Raw genomic sequence first — 15,163 nt, 5'->3', positions numbered from 1 at the left:
AATTCATTCATACTAAACACCCAATGAACATATGCATAATATAAACATATTGTGCACACACACACTGACTGAGTTGACACATTGTGTGTTTTCAGTTCTCAGGTCAGTGTGCAGATGAGATGAGGAAAGCCTATGCTGAGTTCTGTAGCCGCCACCCCAAAGCTGTGAAACTGTACAAGGAACTGCTGGCCAGAGACAAGAGGTTTCAGCACTTCATACGGGTAAGAGAGAGAGAGAGAGAGAGTGAGCGAGAGAGGTGGATGGAGTGAGGCGGGGGGGGGGGGTCACAGAGAGGGTGAAGGGTTAGAGGTACAGAGACGAGGAGAATGGGAAAGCCTAAGAGCATGATTCAAGTGTGTGTGTGTGTGTGCGTGCACGTGTGAGCTCAGCAGTCCGTGTCAGGAGGTGCCAGCTGAGGGGTGTCTCACATGCCTTAGCTAGGAGGAGTGCTGAACAGATAACACTGAATGGAAGAAACAACTATCACATTGTAGATATTCTATTCAAAAAAGAGTCATAAACAAGTTATTTCTGCATTATTACCTAACTAACACTAGTCACAAGGATGTGTTCTGGCCTCAAAACTTGTCATAAGTGTCCTAGCTTTGTGGTCCAATCACGCTCCTATGAAATGCCCAAAAATTAACATATCTTTACTGCCATCTACTAGTCAAAAGTTTGAACACACCTACTCATTCAAGGGTTTTTCTTTATTTTTACTATTTTCTACATTGTAGAATAATAGTGAAGACATCAGTACTATGAAATAACACATGGAATCATGTAGTAACCAAAAAAGTGTTTGGTTTTATATTTGAGATTCTTTAAAGTAGCCACCCTTTGCCTTGATGACAGCTTTGCACACTCTTGGCATTCTCTCAACCAGCTTCACCTGGAATGCTTTTCCAACAGTTTTGAAGGAGTTCCCACATATGCTGAGCACTTGTTGGTTGCTTTTCCTTCACTCTGCGGTCCAACTCATCACAAACCATCTCAAGTGGGTTGAGTTGTGTGATTGTGGAGGCCAGGTCATCTGATGCAGCACTTCATCACTCTCCTTCTTGGTCAGATAGCCCTTACACAGCCTGGAGGTGTGTTGGGTCATTGTCCTGTTGAAAAACAAATGATAATCCCAGATGGGATGGCATATCGCTGCAGAATGCCGTGGTAGCCATACTGGTTAAGTGTGCCTTGAATTCAGTTTATTATATCAATAAGGCACCTCGGCGGTTTGTGGTATATGGCCATTATATCACGGCTAAGGGCTGTATCCAGGCACTCCGTTTCGTGTTGTGTATAAGAACAGCCCTTAGCCATGGTATATTTAAGAAAAGGGCCTGGGGAAGTGTGGTATATGACCAATATAGCACTGCTAAGGGCTGTTCTTATGCACAACGCAACGCGGAGTGCCTGGACACAGCCCTTAGCAGTGCTATATTGGCCATATATCGCAAACCCCTGAGATGCCTTATTGCTATTATAAACTGTTTACCAACGTAATTAGAGCAGTACAAATACATGCTTTGTCATACCCCTGGTACAGTATACAGTCTGATATACCACGGCTGTCAGCCAATCAGCTTTCAGGGATTGAACCACACAGTTTATAATGGCCAATATACCACATCTCCTCGGGCCTTATTGCTTAAATATATAATAAGTGGTATTAAATCTCATCCATCCCAAAATCAGAGGGTAAGCCGGGGGCCCCTGCTGCGTCGCCATGGCATCCAGGAGTGCATCCTGCTGGTGACTCAACGCATCACCAAATACCCTGTCCTCATCCAGCGCATCCTGGACAACACCAAGGGTAAGACCTGACACCAGAACAGCTATAGCAGCTTAGTAAGTAGACTCACACAGCATAAAAACTGAACACAGAACAGCCACTACAGCTCAGGGAGTTGACAAAAACATATAAGAACTGAATAATCACTACATACACGGCAGTAGAATAACCCCCCCCCCCCAACAGGCAGTGAAGAGGAGGCCCAGTCCTTAGCCCAGTCCCTGTCCCTGATCCGGGACTTGTTGAGCTCTGTGGATCAGCAGGTGGCAGAGCTGGAGCGGACCCAGAGGCTCCAGGAGATCAGGGCCAGATTGGACCCCCGGGCCCAGGCAGAGGTCAGGGGAGGAGGGGTGTTCAGGGGAGGGGAACTGCTCCGCAGGACGCTCCTCCATGAGGGCACGCTGCTGTGGAAGACGCAAGGATCCAGACTCAAAGGTAGGGAGGGAGTGTGTGTGTGTGTATCTGAGAGAGAGAGATAAAGGGGTATGATTGTTTGTGTATCTTTGAGTGTGAGTGTGTAAAACACATTTATTACCAAATAAAAGTGGAGAAACAAGGATGCACACTCTATGTATCTTTAACAATGTTCCACTCTGTGTTTCTATGTAGATGTGCAGGTCCTGCTGATGACAGACATCCTGGTGTTCATGCAGGAGAAGGACCAGAAGTATTTATTCCCCTGCATAGTAAGTCTGCCCCTCCTTTTCACCCATCTGACTCATTCTCCTCTCTACTCATCTCTTCTGCGTTCTGACTTTTGTTCAGCAGGTCCTCCATTGCTTCTGTCTTTGCCTTTCCACACGTCTAACTTTATTTAGTCTAAGCGTTAAATCACAGAGCTAACCCCTCCCCCCTTTCGGTCTCTCTCTCTCTCTCTCTCTCTCTCTCTCTCTCTCTCTCTTAGGACAAGCCTGCAGTGTTGTCTCTGAAGAACCTGATCGTGAGGGACATAGCCAATCAGGAGCGAGGGATGTTCCTGATCAGTGACTCCACCCCCCCAGAGATGTACGAGCTGCACGGCGCCTCACGAGACGACAGGAACAACTGGATGAGACTCATACAGCAGACAGTCAGCAGGTCAGCCACTGTAATACACACAAACACACACCTACTCAACTCATTCAGACCACAGCCGATTTCAATTTAGAGAATTCTCTATTATCCTTATTGGAATCCTAGGGGTCCTTCCTTATGCTCCGGCATTATCCTTATCCCGACTATACCTCACCTTCTCTCTCTCTCTCTCTCTCTCTCTCTCTCTCTCTCTCTCTCCCTCCTTCCAGCTGTCCGTCCAGAGAGGACTTCCCCCTGATAGAGACAGAGGACAAGGCCTTACTGCGGCGACTCAGAGGTACAGCCTCTTCTCCTCTCCTCACCCTTCTCTTTCTATATCATTCCAGTGATACACTTGTCTTTTTATCTTCCCTTAATTGACAACATCTGCATTGTTCTGAATATTCAGTTGTTTTAGACCTGAAGATGCATCTTACTGACTCGAATGTGTTTCTAGCTGACATCCAGCAGAAGGACAGAGAGGTGCTGGAGCTCCTCCAGGAGAGAGTGACTCTGTTCTCTGACCTGGCTGAGGTCACCGGTGGGGGTCAGGAGGTCACGCCCCCCACCAACTCTAGGAATATCTTCCGGGCCGACACCCCCTACGCACCCCAGGCGGAATACCTACTCACCGACGCCATCTCAGAGGGTAAGGGAATGTAGAATTTACCTTCATTCTAATTCCTGATCTATGGTCAGTTTGACTTTTCACCACCTAATAGTGAGGTGAGAGGCTGGTGTAGGTTTGGGTCATCCTAGGTCAGAGCCATAGAGGGTAAGGTGAGGGTTAATGCCGTCTTACAGAGATGCAGGTATTAAATTAGGCCTAACCCAGAGCTTAGCGCTGCAGACAGAGAGGTAGAACTAAATAATGAGCACCCTATAAGAGTATGAGTATCAGCTAGTCAGAACCTCTCAGGAGTCAATCTGAGATCACCAACGAAACCTCTGTTATTAACCCCTGGGTATAGTGTTGTTCAGTGACTAGGACGATGTTACATTGTGTTATTAACGTCACTATGCCTCTTTTTCTTTTAGTTTTTAATTCCCTCTCCTTCCACCCTTTCATCAGTTGACAGGCTGAGTGAGTTGCTGCTGGGCTCCAACATAGAGCTTCCCAAGTCCAACGGTAGCACCAACGGTACCAATGGTGACCAGAACAACAAAGGGGCGCCAGTGAGCAGTGAGTGGTTTCGCCTTGTCATTTACCCCTGGGAGATGGTGGAGGGTGCTCTCTACAGTGTTTCAGCTCTCACTTACCAATCAGCTCACTTTCTCTCTCCTTCTGTCCCACCCATTTACAGATGGAGATTCGATCTCCGTCAACGGAACTCATGAAATCAAAGGAAGTCCAGTGTCCAAGGTGAGAGAGGATGACTGTGCCTTAGGGTTGGATAACATATACATAAGCCACAACTGTGACTGTAATACAAAGTCAGTTTATAATGACTTGTGGGTGTTTTTTATCCTCTCAGGACAGAAATGGTAACCAGCTACAGGACAGACCCCTAAATGAGGAGGTGTGTCAGAGGCTTGTGAACCTCAGTGCTCATCTCCACTCTCTACAGGTGAGGCTGAATAACACACTGGAATCCATTTGAGGCATTTTGTATTGCATAGGTGGTCCTTCCCTATACCCCAGCTCCAACCTAGATTCAAAACTCACTCTCTCTCCTTCCTCTTTCTCCCTCCCTCTCCCAGGCCGCCGTCATTCACCAGGACTCTGTCCTCGAGCTCCGCCTCCATGAGGGCACAGGCCCTGCCTCCTCAGGTTCCCCCACTCCCACCCCCACTCCTCCAAACTCCTTCCCCAGGCTGTGCCGTTCCATGTCACGTGACACAGGTCTGGATGCGGGCACGGTGGCAGCCATGGGGGAGATGGCCAAGCTCCAGAAGCAGCATGATCTGCTGCAGGAGGAGGTGGTGAGGCTGCGCCCTCTGGAGGCCAGGCTGAGGGAGTGCGAGAGGGCCCGGGCTCAGCTGGAGCAGCAGATCAGGGACAATAAAGGCAGGAGGGGCAGGAGGGGCAGGAGGGGAAGCAGAGGCAGCAACGAAGACATTGTGGTGGATGTTACAGCCTTAGAGCAGGTGAGCAAAGTAACATCTGGCAGAGGTGTGTGAATGTCAAGTGTGGGAGTTTGGGGTCAAGTGTGTTTGGGTTTAGGTAGACTTACAGTCCTCACCCCAACTGGCTGAATCACTAAGCCATTCAGGAAGCACTAGTGGTTGATCTGTAGGTGAGCTCAAACAGGATATGATGACTTTTCTCCTTTACTAGGCTCCCGCTAAAAGGAGAGGAAGTGGTGATGGCGAGCCCAGTCCTGTTGCCCCATTGGCCTGTCAGGAACCAGTGGACCAATTGGACGGCGTACAGGAAGGCAGTGAGGAGGAAGAGGAGGAGTCAGAGGAAGAGGCGGATGTAGTGAAGGTTTCACCACGCTCCGACAGTCCAAGAGGTGAGTAATTGGAATATCTAAGGGAAAACAGTAATGCAGGCACTAGGGATGGAGGTGTGAGCATGCGGGTCTGGGCAGATGAGATGTAGTCATTGTTTGTGTGCGTCTGTTTGTGTACGTCTGTAAATTGTTGTTTATATATATACGTTAGTATGTGGAGTAAAAAACAAAAATAGAAGGAATATCTAGGGCCACTAAAGTATTAGTCATTGGTAGGGTGTAATCAGTGAGATAGAGGTTGATGACTCGATAACTTTGGGATTGGCCAAATCAATGGAATCCCCCAAAAATCCCTATGGTGTCCATTTCTGACATTTAACCATATCACACCTAGTTTAATTAGTCACACACACACACACTTTTGATGTTCTGTCAGCCCTGCCATATTTCTCACTCTCTACCTCTGCATGTTGAAGGTGTGTCGCCACGTCATATCTCTATCTATCTGTTTGGCACCGATTTCTCAGCTGTTTCTAGAGTAGACAGAGTTTTGTGCACCATGTCCTGCTCTCCCTCTATCTCTCTGCCCTCTCTTAATGGCTGCTTGTTGATAGTCAATAATAGCGCTCTGTCCTCTCTACTCTTTACTTTTCCACACTTTTCATACATTTTCATTCAACTTTGATCATACGGTAAGTATATGGTAGGTTTAGAGGCGACATTTAGAGTATTGAGAGACAGTCACTGTTTTTTGTGCCCTTCTTACTCAATCAATGCACCTCTCCCCATTCTTTCTTTCTGTATGCTTAAAGGGTGGATACCTCTGACAATATTTAACTCCCTCTGTCCACAGTCCTTATTGTGTCAGTCAATGTCTAGTAACTCAGTCTAGTAAAACAGTACTCCTCCAGTCGCATCTTGATTGGATCCTCTATTTACATTACTGAGCAAGCTAGTCTTGTTTGGATCAACACGTTATTCAAACGTTATTAAACTTATTAATAACATATTTATTCATATGAATAACTTTCAATGACCTCCTCAGATCTCCAGGATATCCCGGAGGAGAGCGAGTGCGGACCGGAAGCGCAGGAATCCAAAGGCTGATTCCCGAGGCTGTTCTGAGTTAACATTGACCTCAAACTGGATACGCAAACCAGAAAACAGGACTTGAGAGCTGGACCAACATATTCTCAACCTCCAACCAACCAGACCTGATAGAACTTATCTTCAGTGATTCCATCTATTCGTCTTTCTTTGGCATAGAAAGCCTACCCAGGAATTGTGTATTGTATCATGGTATATGTTAGTTCGGAGATGTTATATGTTTTTCTAATGTTATGTTAAAAGCTTCATCCTCGGGATTGAATCCCTTTTTCCAATCCCACTCTTCGTTTCTTCTTTCCCTTTTCAAAACAAGGATGACTAATAAGAGAGAGGGATTAGGGGTGAAGAGGAGGAGCCGGTTCGTAACAACAATGGAATTCTAATGGTGGACTGTTGATCTATAGGTGTCTGCTGATACCAGTAGGAACTATTCTGTACTGTAACTGCCTGTCATTGTTGTACATTTAGTGTTACCTCTCTACAGACCTGGTTTGTCTGTAGTGGTGGAGCTGACTGATTGAAACTGAACTTAGACCAGTAAAGGAGGGCGGGACAGGAAAAGGGGAGGACAGGACAGAAAAAAGGAATATATATATATATATATATATATATATATATATATATATATATATATATATATATATATATATACCTGCAAGGATATATATATATTTACTTTATATAATTGTTTTAAAAAAATGTGTGGGTATTAATCAACTCTCACCCCCCACCCCCATTCCTTCTTGAACACAAACACTTGAAAACTATTGTGCTTTTGATAAACCAAATTGTTTCTTTTTTCTAGGAAGACAACAGTAGTGAGCCACCATAAGGGGTTTTATACTGAATATTTTATACAAATGGGGAGGGGGGGTTTGCAATGAACTGTTCTGACTTTTGGAGGATACACACAGAAGGAGCATACTGAACCAAAAAACAACAACATTTATATTTGAATTAGGATAAAGAATTGCATCCTTAGAATAAAGATTGACTAATCTGACTGACTGCACCTGGAATATTTTGACCTCATATCTAATCTACAGTTGTATGTTTCATACATGAACTACTAAAACGTGGTTTACACTGCACTCAATCGTGAGTTCAGATTTGCCGGTGGAATTAACTTTGATCGTCTCTAATGTATTTCACCCTTATAGTTTTTAGGATGATAAACTGTTGCTACCAGCCAACTCCACCAGCAACACTGACACCAACCAAAACCTCCTTTTACAAAAAGTCAACATTTTTCGGACTGTTTTTAAGCTCACCCCTTGACCATGAAGCAACTATTATGTAGGAATGGAAATGATTTGACTGGATTCAAAAGGTGTTTCCTTGATTGAAATACAGTAAAAAAAAAATACATGTTTTTTTCTTTATATGCTACATATATTCTATAGGAAGTATTTGTATAAATATTTGATCTGTTCTGAAAAAAGAAAATGACTTTTAATGTTAATGTTGTAATTTTATTGTCTTTTTATAATTTTTATTTGACTTACAATTATTGTTCATTTTGTGTGCTGTTTATAAATCTTACAGAAATCTAGAGTGTCTTGGAAGTTGTTACTGGCGCGTGTGTGTTGGGAGGGGGTCGTCCTCAGACAGGTGTGCAACATCCTGTGTGTGTGTGTGTGACAGTGTGTCTGATATCCAACTTTCCACATGAAAGTCCTGGATACACAAGTGATTTTATTATAGCTCCATCTATCTTACCATGTATTGGTTTAACTTCAGGTTTTATCCATTTTCTATCAGATTGGTGAACTGAACAAACGGCCAGGTAGGCTTATTGCACTTATGGAAAAAACACAGGAATTTCACATGTGAACACGTGAAGTGTTCCAAAAACACATGCTTTCATGTGATCACATGTGATCTTATGTGAAGTTAATGTGATAACACATGACAACATGTGATAACATGAAACTACACATGTGAAAACGTGATCACATGTGAAGTGTTCCAAAAACACGTTTTGACATTTGAAATGTAATGTGAAATCATGTGGTTTTTCTGTAAGGGAGTCCATAGCCAGGAACTTCTACAGCCAAGATAGCCTACCTGTCAATAGAGACACGCCCATGGTTATAAAATGAATGAGTGAGTGCTTCAAGTCCACCATAGTCACATCCTATCTGTCCCGCTGCAGCCACACCTGGTTGTCTTGGAAATAGACTAAAACATCAAGTCATTTCAGAGACGTCTCCTGTCAAGCGGATACGAAACGGGACTATCAGGTGCGTTTCATTTCATTATGCTGTATAATGACATAAATTGTTGGAGACATATATATTTTTAACAATATATAATCCTTGTTTTATTAAGTTCATAATTGTTTTCTTTTTGTAAACGATATGGTGATAAACCACAGAAAAAACGTTTTGTTTCCCTGCGTTTTTTAAATATGTTTGGTTTCCCTGCGTTTTTTCACATGGAGGAATTTCTAGATTGGTGGGCTAGACAGTTTGTTGTAGGCAACATCACCAGAGACGAGATGAATTTAGAGTCTGTAGAGTCAGGTCGGAGGACTATTTGCTTGCTCTGACCAGATGTTGAGTTTTGTGATATGCAATGCAAGCAGAAATGACACAACGCTGAAGTTTAATTTGTACGGAAGAGTATTAAGGGCCAAGTGAAGAAAAAAAGAGCAAGGGGTGGCGTTACTTAGATTATATATTTTTTGCAAGCTAGTACTTTAAAAACTAGCAAAAATATTTATAGAATAAAATGGCACAATTTCGTGAATAAAGTAGCAATATTTCTAGAATAAAGTGGCAATATTTCGAGAAGTGCGGCGGGTTAAATGCGGCGGGTTGGGTGTGTATGCATGTAGGTGTGTGTGTGTGTGTGTGTGTGTGTGTGTGGGCGGTTAAAAGTAGGAGCAAAACAAACACATGGCCATCAATTTATTGATATAATACACTCGTTCAAACAGGCGCCACTGTGCACTCACGCTTATCAATCTAATTATCTATTATCTCGCACGAACAAGAACTGGGGTCGAGTCCCAGTCTGCCCTCCGAATTCGCTACAACGTTCTGCTGCGTAGCCTAGGGGAACGCCTTGCAAAAATCTGTGCATAATGGAAACTATTAACTACTTTATCCATGATTGTAACGGCCGTTGCAGGGAGTAGACCAAGGCGCAGCGTGGTTAGTGCTCATCATGACATTTATTGAAATGAACACTGAATCAAAAACCAAAGTGCAACAGCTAAACAGTTCTCAGGTAAGAATACTAAACAGAAATAAACCACCCACAAACCCCAAAGGAAAACGGGCTACCTAAGAATGGCTCCCAATCAGCGACAAGGATGTACAGCTGTCCCTGATTGAGAGCCATAACAGGCCAAAACAAAGAAATACAAAACATAGAAAAAAGGACATTGAATGTCCACCCTAGTCACACCCTGGCCTAACCAAAATAGAGAATAAAACCCTCTCTATGGCCAGGGCGTGACAATGCTGCTTTACTATTAGTAGTATTTCCGCCTTATGGCAACTATACTTCTAACGATAGGCTAGTAGGCTAAGACAACACACTCAATAAAACGAATTATCTTGTGATCCTGGGTAATATGCGTGTGTATGTGTCCAATGTCAAACTGCTCTCCAAATTCGCTACAACAACGCTATTCTCAGCACACTATAAACCTATAGCGGTCCATTAGATTGAGTACCTTAACCTGTAGGCTAATCTTACATTACAGTGGGCAAGTGAAAGTAAATGATAGGCCTATCCAACCGCTACGGGAGGAATGAACAACGAAGCGTGGGTTTTACGCAAATATCTGTGGGAGGAGGCAACTCAAGGACATCTCATCTCATCTGAGGCGCTGTTTGAATATATTCATGGTTGATTCACCATTTCTAGAAATAATCATTGGTCTAAATATAGGCCTATTAGATACATTATGATAGGCTATAAAGAAATAATCACTGATCTGACATTACTTGATTGGTAGCCTAGCATAATATCTCCTTTCACTATCCATCTATCGGTGATGTTTTCAAGGATGGGAGGAATGAAGGATGCATATCCCAAAACAGGGACATCTCCGTTATAAACTATTTGTCTCAGCTATACCGGTAATTTAGGCTACCACCTGTTCACATTATAGAGGCTAGAGGCGGGACCTGTTGACTGTTAGATTATAATAATGGAACGTAAAATTACTGTCGCAGACGGCGCTTTACCCAAACCTCTGCCCCGTTGCATAGCAATGCAAGGTCCATGACAGGGGTTTGGCCTACTTATAATAATATGGTTATTATGTGCTAAAAGATAAAGGATTTCCTTGTTACTAACGCCAATTCTAAAGTATAGTTTCACCAGGTCATCTAATTGCAGGCAAATCAATGGTGGCACGCACAGCGTCAGGGAGACATGCAGTTAACCAAATTCCCTACTTTAATCTTGAAATATAACTGCGACCTTATTCTCAAAAAGTTGCCACTTTATTCTCAAAATATTGTCACTTTATTCTCGAAATATTCCCACTTTTAAAAACTACTATAGTAATATATATATATATATATATATATATATATATATATTGTGTGTGTATATATATACAAGTATCACCACTTTCCCTTCACTTACGCCTTATACTCTTCCGTACATTTGCGACACTAGAGGGCAATGAAGTTAAAGTATTTTGGATGGACTTCACCGACCATTGTGGCCCTGTTCAAAAACGTTCTATTTCCTCCCTTCTTTCCTTTGGTAATCACTGATTTGTTTGTGAATTGATACATGAAGACAATGTTTCTATTGCATAAAATATCTAATGTCTAGTTTGTGTACCTGATTTATCAATAGCAAATGTATCAATGCAGAGTTGGACAACTGAACTGCGGGACAGTGGATGCGTATTGATACGTGAATTGGAATTATGGCATCATGGTATTTGGGAATTAATGTATACAAATATTTCAAATATTCAATGCAATATTATATATTATAAAACGGACTGCTTGAATCCTAGATGCTGGTTGGTTGTTGGCAAGGATTTATTCACGATAATAAATAAGTGTGCAAACCAGCTCATCTGAGGCGCTGTTTGAATATATTCATATACATATATGTATATGTATACAAATATTTAAACCCCAACACTAATTATGCCTAATCTCAATCGCAGTTACTCTGTCACTCCCATCATGGAAGCTCTGCAGAAGTCTATGCAAAATACCCCTCCCAAAGCCAGTGTAAGTGAACCTGCATCTCCATAGTCTGAAGAGACTTTCTCCTCATCTCCTCTCCTTCTTCTGGACTAAACTAAAAGGATAGAATGGCTAAACGCAACATGACGGAACCTAGACAGTAAATGTCAGTGATTGAGGTTTACTGTAGCGACTCAGTGACACCACCCCTCTCTCCCCTGTCTTGTCCAGTCTCATGCGATGTGGTGGGGTACACTGGGCACTGTGCGACCCTTCCCCAACTTCAACTCAGAGAAGGACGCCCGCGACATTCAAACTGCCCTGGAGAGCAAAGGTACTATTCAAGGATTTAATGTACACTAATGAAGTAAATCAGTACCATAGCTCATTGAAAACAATTTGTTTTCTGAGAATTTCATCAATCTGATGGTGTGAATGTTTGAAGTAGTTAGTATTATACATTCATATTGGATGAGGTATTCAAAATATGTGTGTGTGTTTGAGTGTATTAGACAGTGACGTGAACACTCTGGTGAGAATCCTGACCAATCGAAACAATGCTCAGAGACAGAGCATCGCAGAGTCCTACCGTAACCTCACACAGAAGGTAACTCTGTGGATCTGTCAGCCTACCTATTGACTACTTTTAGATCTCTAAGGGGACTGTCGGAAGGGATGTGATATATGGCATTGGAACCCAGCCCAACAGTCTCTATCTACCCCTCCTCTGTAGGAGTTATGTCCTGCCCTGAAGAAAGCTGTGTCAGGGGGGCTGGAGCAACTCATGCTGGGGCTGATGATGACCCCCTCTCAGTTTGACGCCCATCGCCTCAGACAGACCATGGAGGTGAGAGCAGATCACCTGTTATTTCAATGATCATTGTAATAAGCATGTAATACATGTTAATTGTATTTTTAGGTGTGTAATTACTGTATGTACTGTAATGTGGTTTGAATGAATGTGTGGGTCTTTGTGTATTGTGTGTGTGTGAATGAATCAGTGTTGTAGTATTCGAGCCCAGGACTCGGACTTGACTCAGACTCAAGTCACGATTTTCATGATTCGCAACTCGACTTGGACTCGACCAGTGGTGACTTTGTTGTCAGAAATGTTTTCTCTTTTCATAATTTAACAACAGCAAACGTATTATCTATTTAGCCTTACAAATGTGCAACACTGTAATGATATTTAACTTCAAAAATGGTTTGACAACTACATTTAGCACACCAAGGGACTCGTGACTCAACTCGTGACTCACGTATAAAGGAATCAGACTTCGACTCGGACTCGAACACCAGGGATTTGGGATTCCACTTGGACTCAACATTTAGTGACTTGGCTACATCACTGGAACAAATCACTTTAAATGTGTAATTGTTTGTTACAGGGTATTGGTACAGATGAAGAGAGTCTATTGGCTGTGTTGTGTACCAAATCACCACAGCAGCTTAAAGATGCCACTATTGCCTACAAACAGGGTGAGAATTACTGTCTGTGGGTAACACACACACACACACACACACACACACACACACACACACACACACACACACATAGTGTGCCCTACCGTAGTCTTATTCTGCTTTGTTTACAGAGTTTGGACGTTACTTGGAGAATGATCTTATCAGTGAGACTAGTAAAGACTTCACTAAGCTGGTACTGGCCATACTCAAGGTACTGCCACTCTTCTTTAGCAGATTCTCGTTCTGGTCTTAGACTTGATGTCTCAATATTGCAATCTACGTAGAGTTCACTAAGAAAAAAAAGGTGCTATCTAGAACCTAAATGGGTCCTTCGGCTGTCCCCATAGGAGAACCGTTTGAAGAACCCTTTTTGGTTCCACGTAGAACACTTTCGGTTCCAGGTAGAACCCTTTCCACAGAGGGTTTTACATGGAACCCAAAAAGGGTTCTCCTTTAGGGACAGCTGAAGAACCCCTTTGGAACCATTTTTTCTAAGAGTGAATGCTATATACGCATAGTAAGTTAGAGTGCCTTGTCAAGTTTTCACCCCCTTGCACAGAGTAAGCTGTATAGATCAGCCAGAGAAAAATAATGTCCTAATTTAAACGAAGTGAAAGGTGCCATTTGTGCTTTAATTCCAACAGAAGGAGGAGCTGAATTCAAAGGAGATGGTTGATTATCAGCTCATTGACCAGGATGTTAAGGTGAGTGTTCTTCCTCAAAGCCCAAAATTACCTCCAGAAAGTTCCTTCAATTAGGCAGTTCTCTTGATATCCTTTGTGTGTGTGTAGGCTCTGAATGATGCTGTGAATGGTAAGAAAAAGGATCCAGCCCCCTGGATTCAGGTGTTAACCATGAGAGACTCAAACCATCTCAACAGAGGTAATAAACAAATGTATCTTTCATCCGTTTGCTGTCTCCTCCTAGCCCTGGTATGGCTGTAGCCTCCATTACCCCCCTTCCCCTCTCTCTTTCCCTCTCTCTATCTCTCAGTGCTATCGAGGTTGGAGGATCTGAGAGGGGAGACTGTGGATAAAACGGTACAGAGTCACTTCTCTGGGGACCTGAGGCTTGGCTTCCGCACTCTGGGTAAGACATAGTCTCGCACAAAGCAATTGAACAAGGCTAACTATCAACTTCTTCAAATGCTCATATGTGTGTGTGTGTGTGTGTTTGTGTGTGACAGTATGTATTGATTCTTTCCATCTGTAGTTGTCTCCATCCCAAGTATTCCTTTGTTCCTGGCCCAGCGTCTCCACAGCAACATTAAGGTGAGTTTCATGTCATATGATGGTCTACTCCACATTCTGTTACAGTGACTCTACTCTAGACTCACACTGGCTACATGACTATTCTTGTTGTGCTGTGAGGTGTAGTCGGCAAGTGTAGTGGGCATTGCGATCTCGAAAGACTATCGATTTCTGTGCCTTTGTGTCAGGTCTTGAGGCAGAGTCTTCATTAAGCCAGGTTCATTCAGATTGTGTATGTTAATTGTGTATGTGTCCTGCAGAAAGGCAGTTTGGTGCAGGGGATTCTTATCAGCCACAGTGAAGAGGACCTCCTCTGTGTGAGAATCGAGTATCGCAGACTGACCAACACTTCACTCTACTCTACATTGCAGGTGAAGACATATGCACGCGCACCAATACATTGAATAGTCATTCTGAAAGGTTTGTTGTTTATAACTCTGTCATAACTACATCCCTCCCTCTCACACCCACAGAAAGAATACAAAGGAGAGATGCAGCAGGCTCTCCTAGCCTTGTGTCGATCTGAAGACCTGTAAAGGAAGAATACCTTTTAACCTACACACAGTACATATTATTTCCGTTGTTGTAACCTAAGAACTGGTATTATGTCACTCCATTAAACAATTTACACGTCTTTGATATTTCAGCACATTTTGCCATAGTTTTACAAAGTCTATATCACCCATAGTGCTAACCATTATGAAGGGGTAATTTGCCTTAGAGTAACCGAATTTCAAACATCTCACACCTTTGTTTCTACTTCTATGAATATCATCCAGTGTGTGTGAGAGTTGGTGGGGAACAGGGCCCAGGCGCTTCCAATTCTAAGTGTCTCTCTCCATCTGTTCGTCCTAATCCCAGGTCAATGTCAGCCAGCAAGTATTAAAATCCCTCAAGCATCTCATAGCTAGCATCTCAGACTCCCCTCATCCC

The 15,163-nt window shown here is 43.1% G+C and overlaps 2 protein-coding genes across 11 annotated transcripts in view; both read left to right on the top strand.

The window, feature by feature from the left end:
• The window catches only part of LOC106605464 (rho guanine nucleotide exchange factor 2), a 64,893-nt gene extending 56,996 nt beyond the window's left edge, over nt 1-7,897 (top strand). For all 5 annotated transcript variants that reach the window (XM_045718484.1, XM_014201154.2, XM_045718486.1 and 2 more), the window contains 13 exons: nt 96-221; nt 1,693-1,810; nt 1,976-2,224; nt 2,399-2,475; nt 2,694-2,866; nt 3,073-3,140; nt 3,300-3,491; nt 3,915-4,025; nt 4,147-4,205; nt 4,318-4,410; nt 4,544-4,930; nt 5,121-5,298; nt 6,284-7,897. In XM_045718484.1, the coding sequence (XP_045574440.1) occupies nt 96-221; nt 1,693-1,810; nt 1,976-2,224; nt 2,399-2,475; nt 2,694-2,866; nt 3,073-3,140; nt 3,300-3,491; nt 3,915-4,025; nt 4,147-4,205; nt 4,318-4,410; nt 4,544-4,930; nt 5,121-5,298; nt 6,284-6,345 (1,893 nt within the window). In that variant the 3' untranslated portion in view covers nt 6,346-7,897. The remainder of the gene's footprint in view (nt 1-95; nt 222-1,692; nt 1,811-1,975; nt 2,225-2,398; nt 2,476-2,693; nt 2,867-3,072; nt 3,141-3,299; nt 3,492-3,914; nt 4,026-4,146; nt 4,206-4,317; nt 4,411-4,543; nt 4,931-5,120; nt 5,299-6,283) is intronic.
• A 557-nt stretch (nt 7,898-8,454) lies between these two features.
• LOC106605466 (annexin A2) lies at nt 8,455-14,864 on the top strand. Of its 6 annotated transcripts, XM_014201158.2 has the most exons (14): nt 8,462-8,588; nt 11,173-11,256; nt 11,495-11,561; nt 11,748-11,850; nt 12,029-12,123; nt 12,250-12,363; nt 12,905-12,995; nt 13,112-13,191; nt 13,625-13,684; nt 13,772-13,862; nt 13,974-14,069; nt 14,193-14,251; nt 14,491-14,601; nt 14,704-14,864. In XM_014201158.2, the coding sequence occupies exons 2-14, from the start codon at nt 11,246-11,248 to the stop codon at nt 14,764-14,766; spliced, it is 1,041 nt and encodes a 346-aa protein (XP_014056633.1). In that variant the 5' UTR covers nt 8,462-8,588; nt 11,173-11,245; the 3' UTR covers nt 14,767-14,864. The 6 variants fall into 6 exon arrangements, with proteins under 6 accessions (XP_014056636.1, XP_014056634.1, XP_014056633.1 ...); XM_014201159.2 differs by lacking the exon at nt 11,173-11,256 and having other exon boundaries at nt 8,456-8,588; XM_045718487.1 differs by lacking the exon at nt 12,029-12,123.
• Nucleotides 14,865-15,163: the final 299 nt, after the last annotated feature.

Source organism: Salmo salar, chromosome ssa05 (assembly GCF_905237065.1).
Source record: "Salmo salar chromosome ssa05, Ssal_v3.1, whole genome shotgun sequence".
Taxonomy (NCBI): Eukaryota; Metazoa; Chordata; class Actinopteri; order Salmoniformes; family Salmonidae; genus Salmo; species Salmo salar.
The sequence above is the reverse complement of the archived record's forward strand: the minus strand, read 5'-3'. Positions and strand labels throughout refer to the sequence as shown.

What these genes read in the sequence shown, in the direction of transcription:
- LOC106605466 (XM_014201158.2), top strand. An exon ending in GCCTCAGACAGACCATGGAG is followed by an intron (nt 12,364 to 12,904) that starts GTGAGAGCAGAT and finishes TGTTTGTTACAG; the next exon opens with GGTATTGGTACAGATGAAGA. An exon ending in GCTTGGCTTCCGCACTCTGG is followed by an intron (nt 14,070 to 14,192) that starts GTAAGACATAGT and finishes TTCCATCTGTAG; the next exon opens with TTGTCTCCATCCCAAGTATT.